The sequence below is a fragment of the Vigna unguiculata genome, chromosome 11 (assembly GCF_037176805.1).
Source record: "Vigna unguiculata cultivar grain cowpea cultivar isolate G323 ecotype 2 chromosome 11, ASM3717680v1, whole genome shotgun sequence".
In the NCBI taxonomy this organism is placed as follows: Eukaryota; Viridiplantae; Streptophyta; class Magnoliopsida; order Fabales; family Fabaceae; genus Vigna; species Vigna unguiculata.
Window position 1 is genome coordinate 38,305,545 of NC_140802.1, and position 18,613 is coordinate 38,324,157.

The window sequence follows — 18,613 nt, forward strand, 5'->3', positions numbered from 1 at the left end:
CGGTCGATGAATTACTGGATGAACTATGCGACGCTCAATACTTCTCCAAACTAGATCTTCGTTCCGGTTATCATCAAATTTTGATGGAACCAGAGGATCGATTCAAAACGGCCTTCCGCACTCATCAAGGTCATTATGAATGGCTCGTGATGCCCTTTGGGCTTACAAATGCCCCCGCTACTTTCCAAAGCTTGATGAATTCTACATTTCAAGGGTTGTTGCGAAAATCAGTGTTAGTTTTTTTTTATGACATATTGATCTACAGTACTTCTTGGTCCCTTCACTTACACCACTTGGAAGTTGTCCTTCATATTTTACAACAACACCGTCTCTTTGCCAAATTATCCAATTGTCATTTTGGTGTACAAGAAGTGGAATACCTTGGTCATGTTGTCTCGAGTAAGGGTGTTTCGATGGACCACAACAAGGTGACAGCCATATTGAATTGGCCCATTCCAACCACAGTGAAACAATTACCGGGGTTTTTGGGATTAACCGGGTATTATCACCGATTTATTAAAGGGTATGCTTCCATAGCTACTCCCTTAACCAATTTGCTAAAAAAGGATAAGTTCCATTGGGATTCGCATGCCAAGATTGCTTTTGATACCCTCAAGACAGCCATCACCACGACTCCTGTTTTGGCACTGCCAGACTTCTCCAAACCGTTTATTTTGGAAACGGATGCATCAGGGACTGGCATTGGAGCGGTTCTTAGCCAATCACAACATCCCATTGCATTCTTTTCTAAGAAATTGTCACCACAAATGCAAAAATAATCTGCCTATACCAGGGAATTCCATGCAATCACCGAGGCTATTGCGAAATTTTGGCACTACTTACTTGGCCATAAATTCACCATCCGAACTGACCAAAAAAAGTTTAAAATGTCTCATGGAACAAGCTATTCATACTCCGGAGCAACAAGCTTGGCTGCACAAGTTTTTGGGGTATGATTTTACCATCGAGTATAAGCCCGACAAGGAGAACCAGGCTGCAGATGCCCTGTCTCGATCCTATTTCATGGCTTTGTCTCAACCTACCTGGGATCTCATTATACACTTACATGATGCGATTACTGCTGATTCTAAACTCTCAGATATTGTCAAACTCTGCGACGCAGGTACTCCCCCAAGTCCGCATTATACTGTTCAAAACAAGTTGTTGTTCTGGCAGCAACGACTAGTGGTACCGACCCAACACCCCTTGATTCAAACTATTTTGCAGGAGTTGCATAGTTCTCCCATCGGTGGCCACTCCGGTATTGTGCACACTTTAGCAAGAGTTTCATCCCAGTTCTACTGGCCGGGTATGGCCCAAGATGTTAAAGCTTATGTCCAACACTGCTTGATATGCCAACAAGCCAAATCATCCACTATATCACCAGCGGGACTATTACAGCCCCTCCCTATTCCGCAACAAATTTGGGAAGACTTGGCCATGGATTTTATTGTTGGCCTTCCCCCATCATATGGCTTTTCCGTAATTATGGTTGTCATCGATCGTCTCTCAAAGTATGCGCATTTTTGCACCCTTAAGGCAGATTATTCAAGCAAGCACGTGGCTGAGGCGTTCATGCAATCTATTGTGAAGTTACATGGGATGCCCAAATCAATCGTTTCAGATCGTGATCGCGTCTTTACAAGTAATTTTTGGCAACAACTTTGTAAGCTAAGTGGCACTACCTTAGCTATGAGTACCACCTACCACCCACAATCCGATGGTCAGTCGAAGCTCTTAATCGATGCTTAGAAATGTATTTACGATGCTTCACAGTGGATGAACCGAAAGGCTGGAATAAGATGTTATCCTAGGCTGAATACTGGTATAATACTGCCTTCCAAACCAGTATTGGCATGACACCATTTAAGGCAGTTTATGGGAGAGACCCCCCTACTCTTCCGAAGTATGAACAAAATGCCACCGAGCCCCCTTCTTTACAAGAAATGATGTTGCACCGTGATCAAACCCTTTTATATCTTAAGCAAAATTTGATCAAAACCCAAACTCTGATGAAGAAATATGCAAATTAGAAGCGCGTCCATGTGGAGTTCAAAGTGGGAGAATTAGTGTTTGTAAAACTCCAACCATATAGGCAACATTCGGTGGCTCTTCGCAAAAATCAGAAGCTTGGCCTTCGTTATTTTGGTCCATTTCCGGTGATACAACGCATTGGCCCTGTGGCTTATAAATTATCCTTGCCTCCTACAACGAAGATTCACCCAGTTTTCCATGTGTCTTTATTGAAACCGTGCAAAGGAGAACATCAACAACCATATATGCCTCTGCCTTTGCTCACGCATGAACTTGGCCATGTTATTCAACCGCTCAAGGTGTTACAATACAAAGTCATTTTACGAGCAGACCAACATATTCCTCAAGTACTGGTCCAATGGGAAGCGTTGGATATCTCGGAAGCTACTTGAGAAGACGTGAGTACTATGCAACGGGAGTATCCTCACTTCAACCTTGAGGACAAGGTTGACTTCCATGGGGGAAGAAATGTTATGAATGGCGCGGGTAATGAGCAGATGAAGGACATGGGACCCATGGGACACATGGCAAAGGGGGAGGAAAACAAAGGCAAACGAAAAAGTGGAAGGAAACGAATAATCAATTCTGCACTGAAGGATTTCGTGTGGAGTACGACGTGATTATAAAAACAACTTTTGCTATAGGAGAAAGGGAGGATGTGAATTGTCTTTTTCTCTCTCTTGGCCCTTTGGGATATTTCTCTGTCATTTCTGTTATTTTTTTCTTCTGTCATGAACGTTGTACTGCTGTGATAGCTTGCACTTTTCATCATTTTCTGCTGATATGACTTTTTCATACTAGAATTCACACCCATACAGACCATTCTGCTTTCACAGTTGCTATATTGTTTTGTTTACTGACCAAACACATTACAAAATTCTTCAAGTTTATAATCATACAACATTAAATAGAAGCAAGCATTAATAAGTGTAATCATTTTACTTTTTTAGAAGTTTCGAAAACATTTGTATAAAAAATACTTCTTCGATAAATGTTTGCATTAAATGTTGTATAAAAAATATATTTAATGTGACTCTTAATATTTACAAAGGAAAATTCAACTGAGAATATTTTATATTTGATCTCAAACAAACACAAGTGCTTCATATAATGGTAACTGGCGCTACAACACATTACAATCTTATTTTTATATGATCAGCTCAACAAATAATGTCATTTGCACTTCATATTTCACTTGACTTATAAATGTAGACATTATGTTTTTTCATATAATCTCTCTCCAAGAAATTGTAAAAATTGTTTTTTGTTAATATCTTCATAAAAAGAATAATCTCTTACATTTCCATAGTTGACTTGACTGAAATTTGTAGAGTCATGACTTCTTCACCAGAAGAGTTAAAAAGATATCTTACCAAAACTTGATAAGTTATATTGAATATCAACGTACTTTCGATAAAAGTTTGCATTAAATCTATAATAATATATAAAGAAATCTATAATAATATATAAAGAGATATTATCATATTTTATATTTTTACTTTTACTCTTAATTATTATTTTAAAAATTAATTATTTTATAAATACTTTATTTTTAACTGTTATTTTAAAAAATTCTTCTTAATTGTTATTTTAAAAATCTCTTTTATCTTTAACCGTTATCTTTATCTTTAACCGTTATTTCGTTATTTTATTTTTTAATTAACATCTAACAATTATTTTAAAAATTAATTATATATTTTTTATTGATGTTTATTTAAATCTTTATAAAAATTGAAAAATATGAACACACAGGTGTTGTTGCGTCTGTGTGTTTGTAATGTTGTATAAAAAATATATGGTTTAATTATTCGTAAGGTACTCAGTTTGGATCAAGGGTGTCAATTTGGTACCCGGCGAAAAAAAGGTTTCAATTTGGTACCCAAGTAATTTTAATTGCATCAATCAGGTACATCCCGTTAGATTATCAGAAACGACGTTAAAATCTTGGTGACGTGGCAATGCATAACGGATACGTGTCAATGAAAGAAGAAAACGTGTAAAAAAAATAATTGTACAGTGTGCAGTGGTGATATAATGAAAGGTGAAATATAAATTTGCCCTAACTCTTAATAGTACCACATCATCTTCCTCTCCATTCGGTTGCAGGTTCAGAGTTGAAGAGGTGGCTTCTTTATTTGTGTCTTCTTCTTCCAATCAATTCGTCAATGTCTCATCTTCTTCTTCCTCTCCATTCGGTTGCAGGTTTAGAGCTGAAGAGGTTGCTTCTTGTTGTGTGTCTTCTTCTTCCAATCAATTCTTCAATGTCTCGCAGTGAGGGTTGTGCGTGTTCTTCGTGGGCATCACAAAAAAATAGTGTCTCCTCCCCTACTGTTTCGTATAGGAGTGCGGGTGGAACCCCAATGTGCTATTGTGGGGAGGTTGTAGCGTTGAGAGTTGCTAAAACAATTAAGAATTTTGAAAAATAATTTCTTGGGTGCCCTAACTACAAGGTATTAATTATTGTTTAAATTTTTTGTTTCCATAATGTTTGTTGGTGGTAAGCATTTTTGTGGGTTCATTTCCTATAACCAGCGAAGTGGTGCCAATGAAGAATCTAAAGGATGTAATTATTTCAAGTGGTTCAACGAAGACAATAGGGATGAAAGAGATGCAACCATAGGAAGACAAAGGAGAAAAATATATGCTCTTGAAAAATAAGTTATGGTGTCTGAAAAAATGATTAAGTTTTTAACATGGGTAATATGTTTTCTGGGACTGGTGAACGTAATATTGGTTTGTAAGTTGAGCAAAATTTTTTGATTTTGTTGTAACCTGGATGGAGTGCAGTGGGTGTGGATGCAGTTTCATGGGTTGGAATGTTTGTATTTACGTTATGTTATTGTAATGGATTTTGATTATGGAATGAAAATAACTTTGCAGTAAATTTTCCTATCACTTTATTTGAACTATATTTGAAAAGAGCTTTGCAATCAATGAAAAGAGGTTTGCATTGAATGAAAGCACACAAACTGGAGCATCATATTCATCCAGCAATCATATATAGCCTTGTGATGAAACCACAAAAAACTACACCATGAAAACACACAAACTAGATTACCATATTCATCCAACAATAATAAGGCAACCTGTGCATAATAAGCCAAAAACATTTCCATACAGTAATAAGCCAATGTGTGCATAATAACCCAATATCATATTCATTGAATATTGTTCTGCTAACTCAAAAGATGGTAATTGATGTTCGTACCAAGTGGATGTTCAAAATACATAATGCTTTTCAAAATACAAACCAAAATACACCACAAGATTACAAAAGTTTCTTCCAATTTGATATTCCAAAACACAACAACAAATAAAATTTAAATTGACATAGTATTGGACAATCACGGATTCAGTATTGGGCACCTCCTGAACGACAATTTTTCTCTGTAGGCTGCTGTTGTAGTAGACTGCATTTGATGGACTGCAGTAGTCTAACTTGCTTGTGTTGGAAGAGTGTGATTCTGTGGCTGTGAGACTTCTGTAGTCTGACTTGGTTGAGTAGACTGAGTTGGTGGAATAGGCTGACTTGGTTGAGTATGCTCAGTTTGTGGAGTGCTCTGACTTGGTTGAGTAGGGTTTGCAACTGTGTTTTGTTGTGTTCTAAATGGAACAGTTTCTGCTGGTGCATGAGGAGCATGTGGGCAGCTTGTTCTTTTGTGGCCAATTTCTCTACATAACCCACATTTTTTACGGGTACCACCTTGTCTCAGTTGAGTGTCATCCTTCCTCAATTCCTAAGCCTCCAATCTTCTTTTCTTTTTCGGTCTTCCTGGTAGGACCCTCTTTGTTGGAGGCAAAACATTATTTGTAGCAGTCATCTCCCATAGATGAGGTCCATTGACAGGGTATATGAGTGACAAATATGTCTCTTCATAAGTAGATGCAAGAAACCAATGTGGAAGGAAGTCTCCAGCATTCAGATTTAAAAATCTAATAGCAGTCAGCACATGACAACATGGGATTGCTGTTATGGTCCACTTTCTACAGCTGCATTCTTGTTTGTCAATGTCAACCACAAATGGTTCTCCAATCATTGATCTATGACTCACCTCAAACAATCTTTGTCCTGACCAGCTGTTATGAGTGCAAAAAAATAAAGTGAATTCACATTTGAAAATGAATTGTAACATTATCACAATAATGTATCAGTATTACCTTGGAAGCCAATATTTAGTCTTTTTTGCCTCCTCTTCCCTTCTCTTCTTAATTCGTGGGCAGATTGTACCTTCAAATGTACTAATCTTCTTTCTATTGCTTGTCCATCTCTTAATGAGATAAATCCAAATTTCTTCCATCATACTGATAATTGGTTTGCTCCTTGCGTTCAGAATTGTACTGTTAAACCCCTCAGACATATTATTCACCAGTGTATCACATGCAGGTTAGGCTGTAAATTTGGACCTAGACCAAAACATACTTTGCAACAAAAAAAATTGACTTTAAAAACAGTTCACAATATATAGAATACACTGCATGAATTAGTACAACATACCTTGGGGGGATGGCTAATAAGTGTTTGAATGCGTCTACATTAACTTCTTTAATTTCCCTCATGACTGCCTCCCAAGCTTGAGGATGTGTGCAGTAGGCTGCTTTTCATAACAACAACTTCAGATTTTTTCCAGGAAATTTCTTCCTGAAATTAGAATAGATGTGCCTCACGCAAAACCTTTGGTCCACACCAGGTAACAATTCTTGCAATGCTGGGAGCAGTCCCTGTCAAAGTAATGTAAAATAGTGCAATATTAAAAGAATAGCAATTGCATAAGAATCTGAAAAGTGACAGAAAAAGGTCAAGAAACTTACTTTTTGTTGATCTGAAATAAATGTATAAGTGCAACAAAGTTCAGGCCCACCAAGGTCTTCAATCAATAAATCTAAAAACCAATTTCATGTCTCCTTATTTTCAACCTCAACTACTACGTATGCCAAAGGGAGCATCTAGTCATTTCCATCTCTTCCTACAGCTATCAACAACTCACCACCATATTTGCCCTTCAAAAAACATCCATCTACACCAATTATGGGCCTACAAGACACAAAGCTGGACCTTAAAAGTTCATTTGCATAATCATAAATGCGTTTATATTGTTCCTTAAATGATCCATCTATGTTTGTATATGCCATTGTCCTTGCCCTGAAGGTCATAGACCTAGAAACACCTATATTCCATTTCCTTCCAATCTTGTTTTTAAAGGTAGTCAATTTCACACCTGGATTGTCTCTTAATGTCTTCTCCAACCGTCCACTCAACCATTTAGAAGTCATTAGCCTCACATTGAATTCACGACTACAAGTGTGCTTGTTTATTATTTTCCTCAATTGCCAAGTGCTTTAGGCAGCCTTGTAAGCACAGTAGGCATACCACTTGCACTTACCCTTCGCACCTAAACACTTAACACAAATTCTTCTTTTGTCATTTCTAAATATTTTCAGCTTCCTCCCACTGTGCACCCCATAAGTTCTAATTACATCAGTGAAGTGTTCCTTTTCAGTGAAGTAAGTCCCAACTTCCCAGTTATAGTCCTCTATATTTTTTGGTTGAGAAAATATACTAAAACTCCCATATCTATCTCTATATTCATCACTTGTATCACTATCTAATGTTTCAGATTTCCATTTTGTATCAGAGAATCCTCTTTGGTCCACATGTTTAAGGTTAAGCTTTTGGGATGATGACCCTCTCACTCCACCAACCTTACCTTCTTTAATTCTGACTTCAAAAAGTTCATCTTCAGATGCATCATCTCCTCCAATAGGTACATCAAACAGACCATCATCTCCTTCAGCAACATATAATTCCTCCTTAGATTCATTCCAACTATGAACATCAAAATCTTCATCACTCTCACTACTGCCCTCAGATGATTCCACATCAACTTCTTCATCAGCTGCAACCTCATTACCACCATACGCCAACAAATGAACTATCTGAGGTTCAGACACCATGTGTACAACAAAAAGATGCACTTGGCCATTGAGTATGGCAATATTCACCATATGGCATGCCCATTTGTCATCACTTAGCAACTCTAACCTTCCTTCCAACACTGAACCTCCGCCCACTGAATACCACATCTCTTTGATGTTCACATACCCCATTTCCTTCAGAATGGACAATATTTCGATGTAGCTCCATCTATCTGGGTCACATGTAAGGGTATTGCTCTCACCCACGTATTTTAGTGACCCATCATTTATAAACTTTCCCCCATGGTGGAAGACAACTTCAAAGTGGTCGTTCATTTGTAATCTATAAAATTGCCCAAACAATAATACCAAATTTACAGTCAATATCACATACACACCGACAAACAATTTAAAATGGGGGACCACAACTATAACACCGTCACTTTCACACAAACGGTGGACCACAAAATTGATTAAACAAATACACACCCAACCACATTACTTAAAAAGCACATTCAACCGACAAACGCGTATAAAAACAACACCCTAAAGCATACCAACACACCAATTTCAAAGCAAACGCATTCGAATAAAAAAAGAACTAAATCCATGCCCTGAAGAGAACGAAGAACATGGGTCTAAAAAAAACATACCTTTGATCGCCTTTTCCGAACGATTTCACCTTCTCCGTACGATTTCACCTTCTCCGAACGATTTCACCTTCTCCGATCGATTCGCCCTTCGATTTTGCAGAAGCCCCGATCGCTTCTTCCTCCATACCTTCTCACTTCTCACTCACCTTTTCAACTTTCCAAACTTAACACTTTCAAAGACTTAATTTTTTAATTCAAACGCAAATTACTTTATTAGATATTTTGAAAATACCATGTCAGAAATAAGTGTCATACCACGTGTCAAATATTTGTGTCAACAGATCTTGTTCATTCGTCAACGTTAATGACTTTAACGGCTCAATGAAAATGTACCTGATTGATGCACTTAAAATAACTTAGGTACCAAATTGAAACTTTTTTTCGCCGGGTACCAAATTAACACCCCTTGACCCAAACTGGATACCTTACGAGTAATTAAACCAAAATATATTTAATGAGACTCTTAATATTATTTACGAGGGAAAATTGAACCGAGAAATATTTTTTTCTTTCTCCAGATATTTCATATATCGACTCCTTCTTTCACTTATGTATATATAGAAGATTTATTGATTTATTTGTAGAAGAAACAATACACTCAACCAATCCTGCAAATCTAGCTCATTCATAGAACATAATTATGTTATCTAATTATGAACCTTATATAGTATTCATCTTAAAATTATACCTCTTTAATAAAATTATAAAACCATCAAATCATCAAATTATAAAAATCATAAAATTATAAAATTATAGATTAAAAATTTTAAAAATTATAAAATTACAAAAGTTATAAAATGATAAAACTGTAAAAGTATAAAATTATAAGTTATAAAATTATAAAATTATAAAATTATAAATTATAAATTATAAAATTGTAAAATTATAATATTATAAAATTATAAAACTATAAAACTATAAAAATATAAAATTGTAAAATTATTAATTTTAGAATTATAAAATTCTATATTTAGAATTATAACTATGAAATTATAAAGTTGTTAAATTATAAAATTTAGAAATTATAAAACTATAAATTCATAAAATTTTAAAATTATAAATTTGTAAAATTATAGAATTAAAAAATTATAACAAAATTATGAAATTACTAGTCAAAATATACATGTATTCACTTTTTTTATGATTAAAAGTAAAAAAAATATTATTATTCTTATAATTATGAAATTAAATATATATAATTTTTATAATTTTATTATAAATAGTTTCTATTATTTTAGGTGGTTTTGTATAAAAAAAATATTAATTTTTAAAAATATCAAATAAAAAAAAATCAAATATAAAAAAAACAGTAAATTTGATTAAAAAAGTTATTTTCATTTAATATAAAACTTTTATTTAAAAGATAAATTTGAAAAATAAATATAAGCATAAGCATAAAAAAATAATTTATCTATCCAAATACATAGATAAATTATTAAATCATATAAAATTATAAAATATAAAATATGGAAATCATGAACGTGATGAGAGTTAAATAAACTAAGAAATCATAACAACAATCAATCATCAAGTTAGAAATAACAGAAAAGATATACTAATTAATTAAAATTTAAAGCCATTAATATTTAATAAAAAACAAAAAAGTTATCATAAACTTAAATTATAATATTTAAATTAATTAGACTTCAAAATATAAAGGGTTGTAATCCATACTTATATAAAAATCTATAATTCCGTTTTTAAATACTTAATAATTTTTAATTATAAAATTATTTTAAAAAAATATAAAAATTATTTATAATAAATCATAAAAATTATTTATATTTATAATAAAATTAATTTTTTTTACTATCGTAAAAAAAAAACTGTTTTAACTAATAATTAATAAATATGATCACTAATAATTAACAAATGTGATTAAATAACTACGGGATTATACATTTCGTAACCTTCTTCTTCTCCTGTCCTTGCATAATAAAAAAAGTGATGCAGAATCCGAATATTGTTTGAAGCTAGAATCGCACGACGTCGTTCGTCTCTTGAACGCGTGGCGTCAAGTTTCCCTTTCTCACTCGACAAACTAAACTGAAACTGATACACTGCGTTCGTAGCAAGCAAAACAAGCTACTACTCTGAAGTACCAAACAAATAGCAACTGAAAAAGTGAGAAAAAAAAGGAGATAAAAAAACGTCTGAATTCAACAATGGCAGAACCTAAGGTTAAGTACGATCGCCAACTCAGGTACTCTTGCTATTTTCTTATTTACCTAATTTTCCACTTCGTTTTAACCTAACATTGTTCGTCTAAAAAACCTAGCCAACTCAATGGCGCGGCGGAGAACTAATTTTTGGTATGAGTATTGGACTTTCTTATTGTGGTACGCTGTCAATTGATTCACGTTTTAATTAGTTGATTCACGCACGTGTTAATTAGTTGAACGAGTGGATTTTTTGTTAAGGCGTCGTGTGAATGTTGTGAAATATTGACTGAAGGTCCATTTGGTGTTTGGGGTTTGGTGATTTGATTAAATGTTGTGAAATATTGATGAACTCGAGTGGAATTTTCTGTGTTTGAATAGATGCATCTTGTAATGGAGATGCTTTTAATACGCAAAAGGCAGAAACTAGTTGTTATTTTGTTTAGTGAAATGTTTTGATTTGTAGTGGCAGGAAGAGTAACTGTTCTCATTCTTGTGCTTCCTTTGTGAATTTTGTCTATGTGCTTGTGTTTTATGTATTTGGATCTGAAATTAGAATCTTAAGGTCGTTTGGTTTGAGAAAAGGTATGATGTTTCATTTTCTATTTTAAGCTTGTATAGGGAAACGGAAATAATAGAAAGTTTTTCACTCTTTCTTGTATATAAAACGGGAAATGCAGAAATGAAGTGAAAATATGGTGTTATTTTAGTAATTGAAGATTTAAACAGAAGATTGTGCTTGTCTTGCCAATTTCTATTAACTTCTTTGGGGACAGTCTTTGAGACATCTCTTGATCTCATCCATATTTCATTATTTATTTGAAAATGCAGAATATGGGGTGATCAAGGACAAGCAGACCTTGAGAAATCTAGTATTTGCTTACTTAACTGTGGTCCAACAGGTTCTGAAACGCTCAAGAATCTTGTTCTTGGTGGGATTGGAAGCATCACTGTAGTTGATGGATCTAAAGTTGAAGAGGGTGACCTTGGAAACAATTTTTTGGGTACAGCAACTTGTTATTCTACCTGGTTATGCGTTTCTGAAACTCTTTTAGGTCTCATTTTATTCTCATAATTGTAGTGGACGAGTCAAGTCTTGGAAAGTCAAAGGCAAAATGTGTTTGCTCATTTCTTCAAGAGCTGAATGACGCAGTTAAAGCTAAGTTTGTAGAAGAGTCTCCTGAAACATTGATTGAGACAAATCCATCATTCTTTTCTCAATTTACTTTGGTTGTTGCCACTCAGGTATGCTACTATGATGCACTCAACTCCTATGAGATAAATAATTCGAGTTTGTATGCAAACATGATTGTTTGCCTCTGTTCATAATTCTGTTTTTTCGTGTTTCTTTGTCATTGAAAGAAAGCTATCAATTCATCAATTGACAATATATCTTTATTATTCAATTAAGGTAACCTTTAACTTTGATAAACTTTCAGCTCGTGGAATATTCAATGATTAAGCTTGACCGAATCTGCAGGGAGGCAAATGTGATTTTGATCTTTGCTCGCTCCTATGGCCTTACAGGGTTTGTTCGAATTAGTGTGAAGGTAATTAAATAAATGGACAATTTTAAATTCATTGTATTTGACGATGTTACATGTTCAAGGAATGATATGATGCCTGAGGAAATGAGCTATTATTTTTTATCACCAATTTAACTTTGATCTAATATTTGACTTGTCAGAGAGTTTAAAAATAATTGAATGTGTCCATTTGGAAAATTGTATTAAAAAGAGAAGGGAAATAGTGGCTGGGATTGCAATACCTTTATTAAAGCATTGGTGTGTTTGTGAGCATCAACATAATTTGCATGCTTTGGTTTAATAGTACTTTTTGTTGTCTTTATTAGGAACATGATGTGATTGAGTCAAAGCCTGAACATTTCTTGGATGATCTACGTTTAAATAACCCTTGGCCTGAACTCAAGAGGTATAGAGTAGTTTTATCTTTCTTTCGGCTAATTTTTTTCTATGCTAAGATAAGGGCAAGCCTTGGCCCTTGGTGCAATGGTAAGGTTACTGCCGTATGACCCGGAGGTCATGAGCTCAAATCATGGAAATAGCCTCTCCAGAGTCTCCAGTAATGGGGTGAAGGCTGTTTACATGTGCCCTTCCTGGACTCCACTAGGTTGGACCCCTTGTGCACTTTGCTGCTCATTTCGTGTGCTTGTATAGTAAGATTTGGTTTTTCCTTCATCTATGTCACTAGTCCTGTCAACCTAAGTAATTCCTGAAAAGCTGAGACCATAGACATGTTCCTTCCCCAGTTTCACTTGAATTTTTATTTCATGGTTATGTACAGATTTGCAGATGACATTGATTTGAATGTTCAAGATCCTGTGGTCCATAAACACGTACCATATGTTGTCATTCTTGTCAAGAAGGCTGATGAGTGGACAAAAAGCCATGGTGGTAGGCTTCCATCGACTAGAGAAGAAAAGAAGGAGTTCAAGGTTGTTGTTAAATCATTTAGTCTTTTTTTTATCTACTGTTATTCTTGTTATATAATTAGCTTTGAATGTGAATATGTAGGAGCTTCTTAAGGCTGGGATGGTTGCACAAGATGAAGATAATTATAAAGAGGCTATTGATTCATCATTCAAAGTATTTGCTCCCCGAGGAATTAGTAAGTAGATAATTTTTTATTGACTTATTTTAACTTTTTTCCTTTGTTAATCTTCATTTCAAGAATCTCTGTGTCCTTTTTGTTTTATTGGATAGGGAGCATGACTATGGATTTTTTTTGGGAGCTTGTAGGTTTAAATTTGACAGGATGCTTGGAGGTGGGACAATAATAATACTAAAGAAAACTGTTTTGTTTTTTTAAATTTCAAGTGTTCTATGTTAGGGTTCCAAAAATCTATTTGTTGAGTTTTGCACTGAAGTTACTATCAACCTGTTTGATGGAGAATTCTTCCTCTGTGAAAAATGACAAATCCATACATTGCTTGCTATGAAGAATGTATCCTTACCAGTTAAGGGTGGTGTTATGTGAATTGCTTTTCTAGTTTTTATTTTTTTCTTCAATAAAAAAAAAGTTATTTTCTTCTAAAACTAGAATACGTAGCTATTGTATAAACATTTACATCTGCAGCCCAATAAAAAATATGATTTATTTTCTAATGTTGTGTACTTTCTTAGGTACGGAGTTGCAACAGATACTAAATGATAGTTCTGTTGAAGTGGATTCTAATTCGTCAGATTTTTGGGTATTGGTGGCAGCTCTGAAGGTTGGTGCTTCATCATCACATTACGGGCTTTGCTTCACTTGATGTGGAAAAAATCATATATATTTAAAATTATAATGTTTTTTTATTGGATGGCAATTAGTTAGAACTTGTGAAATTGAAGGCTGGAGTAGTAACAGAAAGGTGTTACCTGTGAGTTTGTTGTAATTCACTGCTGTGAGACAACTGTTATTTGTGTGAGTGGTCTTGATTGATTGCCTATACTTTGGTGATTTGATGGTACATTTCTCACCCTTTTGCAGGATTTCATTGCAAATGAAGGTGGCGGGGAGGTACCCCTTGAAGGATCTATACCAGATATGACTTCTTCCACTGAGTAATTATCCAAAAATTTACAAATTTTCAGAGCAATTTTTATTTTCTCTAAAAATTAATGATCATTAGTGTTGAAAAATCATGATAGAATATTTACATTTATTTTATAGCGGTCTATAGGCAACAAGATCTCTAATTTAGAGGAAACCATATATCCTCTACTTTTTTCTAATTAACATAATAAGCTCACATAAATCAATTTCTGTGCGGTCTTCATGCATATAGTTTCAGCCAAATATCTCTGGTTCTTTCCTTTTGAATAGTTAGTTTATTTACCTGAGATATATTGATGTTCCTGCAGGCAATATGTGAATTTGCAGAATATCTATCACGCTAAAGCTGAGGCTGATTTTCTTGTAATAGAACATCTAGTGAGAGGTATATTGAAGAAGATTGGTAGAGATTCAAATAGCATTCCAAGGTCAACGATTAAAAGCTTCTGTAAAAATGCAAGAAAACTCAAAGTAAGCTTGTGAACTTTCAATCAGATTCAATTTATATAACTAATAATGATTGTGAATGATCTCCATATTTTTGAATGATTATTTGCTTCAATCTGTCTGGTTACCACATGTCTTTGCTTATCTATACATAATGGACAATTGGCTAGTTTAAATAAACTTCATAACAAGCACTTTCTAGAGAGACAAATAAAATGAATCCAAGAAGTAAAATGACTATATTTCTCATTTCATTTATAAGTTAAAATCAACTAATGTATTTTAACTTTTTCAGAGGCTTCCTTGTCTAACTTCTCTATAAGCACCTATAATTTAAAGAGCTTGGCATTCTTGTCTTTGAAAAGTCTTAACTATTGTGGATTTTACCCGTGTGGTATACCTGACTGTCTTTTAACTTGCGATACTCTACTGTTGTCTTCTGGTATTGCTAACGAGTGCCTTAAGGGCACCAAGGGTGTATTATTAACTTATTTTAGTGAAAACTTTCCACTCCCTTAGTGCTTAACCAATGTTCTGAAGGCATTTGTTAACCTACTTAGCTTGAAATGAAATAAGATGATGTATAACCTACACATGGCTTTTATTGTGCAATTTAGATTAAGTGAATGCTTCTAAGGAATTCTCCAAGGGGCTGCTTATTTGCTTTCATCCGTTTGCTGCAGTAATCTAATTTAGTTAGATTAAAATTTTTTTAGCTGGCTCAAAATAAATCAAGCATTGGTTAGGTTCTATTTAATTCCATCACTGCCCATTCTGATTCCACTCAATGGCACCTTGGTGATTCTATGACCCAATTTTCCTTACGCTCTAAGAATGTGGCTATTTTTTTTTTTTTCATTTGTAGCTTTGTAGAATGAACATTCAAAAGGATTACACTATTATTTTTTGTTTTGGGATCCAAAAGATCGATTGAAAATTCCACCAAGTTCTTGTTAATGGTAGAGTATTATTTCTATCGTTATTGCTGTTAATGAATCATGGAAGTTGGGTATATTCTGTGTCTATGATTGCAAATGTTTATTTCTCCCTCAGCTTCTTTCCTCCCCCTTTTCTAGTATGTAGGGCAATTGCACGATTGCAGATGCCTGCAAAGTCTTCTGTACTGATCTTAATTTTTATTTTGTAGGTTTGCAGGTACCGTCTAATAGAAGATGAGTTTAATGCTCCAAACTTACCTGATTTACAGAAGTACTTAACTGATGAGGATTCCAGGTTATGTTCATTTTATAAATTGTTTCTTGGATGGTTTTTCATATTACAAATTAATCTGCGGAAATTTGTTTTGCTGAAAAGCTGCTTTTGTGGTTACGGGTTGCAGCATTGCCATGGGAATTTATATTTTGCTTCGTGCGGCTGACCGGTTTGCTGCCAATTACAATAGTTTTCCCGGACAATTTGACAGGTAATGATGCTTCACACTGTTCAGGGTCTGAAATCTCAGTATTTTCCTTTTTTATAATGGCACTTATTTTTGAGATTGGTTTTTGCTTATTCGTTGATTGTTGTGAAGTGCCATGGATGAGGATATACCTCGATTAAAGAGCACAGCAATCAGCTTACTTAATGATTTGGGATGCAATGGTGCCACTTTGGCTGAGGACCTTATCAACGAGATGTGTCGCTTTGGTGCTGCAGAGCTTCATGCTGTTGCTGCTTTGGTTGGAGGAATTGCATCGCAAGAAGTGATCAAGGTTAGCTAGTCTAGCTCATCCTGAATAGTCTCGTTTGCAAGCTTTTCATCGCTTGGGTTGTTTTCTTAGCCTATAGTGAGAAAATTTTGCAACCTCGTCTTGGTCCAGTCACATTTTGTCTTCCATTAACCCAAGCCATGGAAGTTAACACAGGAGACACTAAATACAAATTACAAGCTTAAAAATAAGTCAGATAAACTTGTCCTTTTGTTGTATTTTCCCATCTTTTGAAATGATCCCTGCTTGAGCGAGGGACGTTTTATTAAAAAATTTCCTTGTTCCAACACAATTCATCATAATGCGTCCAATGCCCAATGATCATGGCCCGTCTTGGCCGGGTATTGTGTATCCAGATTCAGATACAAAACCATGTAACAGAAGAAAGCAGTATCCTCATTCCTGCTCAATGTCATATTCACTGGACCCCAATTCATTATTTTATCAATTACCTGTTCCCTGATCTATGAAACCAAAATCTTAGGTTTTTTAAGAAAATAAAATGGAGTCCAAGAGTTCGATTGTGGATTTGGACAATAACATGTGTATATGGCCAACATTTATAGTGTATGAAGTTTCCTGTTGATATTATCAGAGTTTAGGTGCGGAAGGTTGTTAAACAAGTAGTGAGCAGGTTACAATGATAATGGATTCACACGAGGGGATTCATGCCATAGATAGGACTTGGGTTGGGAATGAGGGTATTGCTCACTAACCTCCTATAAATAATGTATGTGAACAGTAGTGGATCTAAGATTGTAAGTCACTGGGAGCAAATAAAGTGGTGTATTTGTACACTTTCAACTACACACATGTCTATCACAGAGTAACGGCCAGTGAGTTCAAATATATAAGATTAGGGAGGAGGTAAAATAAATTTTGTTCAGATACTTAGTAATAATTTTAACACAACCACTGTTTGTGAAGATGAACGCTACTGAAAAACTAAGAAAATGAGGTGTAGTAGTTGGGAACCAATGTAAAAAGGCTTACACCGGAAGCTAGATATAGCTGTAGTATGATTGTATGATATATAGGTAAGTATTCCTCAACACATTCTCATACTCGTATAACTTAAACATTGAACAATAGATATGGATAATCACCTTATTATTATCCATTTTTTAGGAAAATCAGTTTTTCGACTAAGCATCCATCACAATGCATTTGAATCGAGGTTGTTCACAGTATGATAATGGGATTTTGTAGTTTCAGGTAGCCATAGTCTTGCAAAATCGTCTTAAATGCATGTTCTAACAGCGGAAGTTAATTTTGTTTGTCCTATTTAATAATTATATTGTATTTGATTTGGGAATCACGGTATTTATGTTTGTCGCAGCTCATAACAAAGCAATTCGTACCAATGTCCGGAACCTACATATTCAACGGCATTGACCACAAATCACAGCTGTTGTCACTATAACTGCTTGTACCATGGTAATAGTTACTGTTTTGTACTATGGTTCAATTTCGTATTCTCAACATAACTTTTAATGGTTCTGCCATCAGAAGAAGATTCAGGGTTGATGGAGCAGACAATCGTTTATCCTTTAATCTTGCGCGCACTACCGAGGGCTTTTTGGCTCGTTAGGATTCTTCTTTTATACACAAATTTTGTAACCGAATATGGATGAGACTAACGTCAATATTGGAAGATATTTATTTGCAAAATCTAAGTGCTCTTCTTCCTAATGAAATGAATTATTTGCCTACATGTTATCTAGAGTGTCTTTTTAGCTGCAGCGATAAGTATAATTGCCTGGTTGTCGAATTTTCATGGACAATACTGACTAAAATTTTGTATTGATCCTCTACACTGAGGCCTTTTTATTCATTCCTGCCAAAATAAATATAAATGTATAAACAAGAATTAGATAAGAAAAAGGGTCTATTGGAACACAAGAGCATGCCCATTTCTATAATACTAAACAAAATGGCAGATGTAATAATCCACCCGTGATCTAATTTAATATCTTTCATGTCACATTTAATTTTAAATTTTAATCATGTTTTTCATTTTTGCACACGAAGTTTTACTGTGACATTTCTTTAGCTTGGATTCAGAACGTAATTGTGTAATCATAAATTTTTTATTTATTTTTTAATTAAAAAATTTAGTATCTTTGATGTCGCGTTCATC

General features: G+C 34.5%; 2 protein-coding genes across 4 annotated transcripts; one reads left to right on the forward strand and one right to left on the reverse strand.

Moving 5' to 3' along the window:
- Positions 1–5,771: 5,771 nt before the first annotated feature.
- LOC146881891 (uncharacterized) lies at positions 5,772–7,305 on the reverse strand. The gene is made up of 4 exons (XM_085669388.1): positions 7,020–7,305; positions 6,844–6,914; positions 6,707–6,753; positions 5,772–6,111 (listed from the first exon to the last, which is right to left on the reverse strand). Exons 1-4 carry the CDS (start codon positions 7,303–7,305, stop codon positions 5,772–5,774), a joined length of 744 nt encoding a protein of 247 aa, XP_085525514.1.
- A 3,201-nt stretch (positions 7,306–10,506) lies between these two features.
- Positions 10,507–18,192, forward strand: LOC114169956 (NEDD8-activating enzyme E1 regulatory subunit AXR1-like). 3 transcript variants are annotated; one of them, XM_028055367.2, is made up of 15 exons: positions 10,507–10,803; positions 11,591–11,763; positions 11,841–12,004; positions 12,199–12,309; positions 12,612–12,691; positions 13,064–13,214; positions 13,294–13,387; positions 13,903–13,991; positions 14,252–14,325; positions 14,626–14,788; positions 15,912–15,997; positions 16,104–16,187; positions 16,296–16,476; positions 17,813–17,910; positions 17,983–18,192. In XM_028055367.2, the coding sequence occupies exons 1-14, from the start codon at positions 10,766–10,768 to the stop codon at positions 17,894–17,896; spliced, it is 1,572 nt and encodes a 523-aa protein (XP_027911168.1). In that variant the 5' UTR covers positions 10,507–10,765; the 3' UTR covers positions 17,897–17,910; positions 17,983–18,192. The 3 variants fall into 3 exon arrangements, with proteins under 3 accessions (XP_027911168.1, XP_027911169.1, XP_085524684.1); XM_028055368.2 differs by having other exon boundaries at positions 17,986–18,192; XM_085668558.1 differs by lacking the exon at positions 10,507–10,803 and adding an exon at positions 10,900–10,939 and having other exon boundaries at positions 11,662–11,763.
- Positions 18,193–18,613: the final 421 nt, after the last annotated feature.

What these genes read in the sequence shown, in the direction of transcription:
- LOC114169956 (XM_028055367.2), top strand. Translation starts at nt 10,766, where the DNA reads ATGGCAGAACCTAAGGTTAAGTACGATCGCCAACTCAG. An exon ending in CTTTGGTTGTTGCCACTCAG is followed by an intron (nt 12,005 to 12,198) that starts GTATGCTACTAT and finishes ATAAACTTTCAG; the next exon opens with CTCGTGGAATATTCAATGAT. An exon ending in TTTCCCGGACAATTTGACAG is followed by an intron (nt 16,188 to 16,295) that starts GTAATGATGCTT and finishes ATTGTTGTGAAG; the next exon opens with TGCCATGGATGAGGATATAC.
- LOC146881891 (XM_085669388.1), bottom strand. Translation starts at nt 7,305, where the DNA reads ATGACTTCTAAATGGTTGAGTGGACGGTTGGAGAAGACATTAAGAGAC. An exon ending in TTTGAAGGGCAAATATGGTG is followed by an intron (nt 6,915 to 7,019) that starts GTGAGTTGTTGA and finishes ATTGGTTTTTAG; the next exon opens with ATTTATTGATTGAAGACCTT. An exon ending in TTACCTGGTGTGGACCAAAG is followed by an intron (nt 6,112 to 6,706) that starts GTTTTGCGTGAG and finishes CACTCATAACAG; the next exon opens with CTGGTCAGGACAAAGATTGT.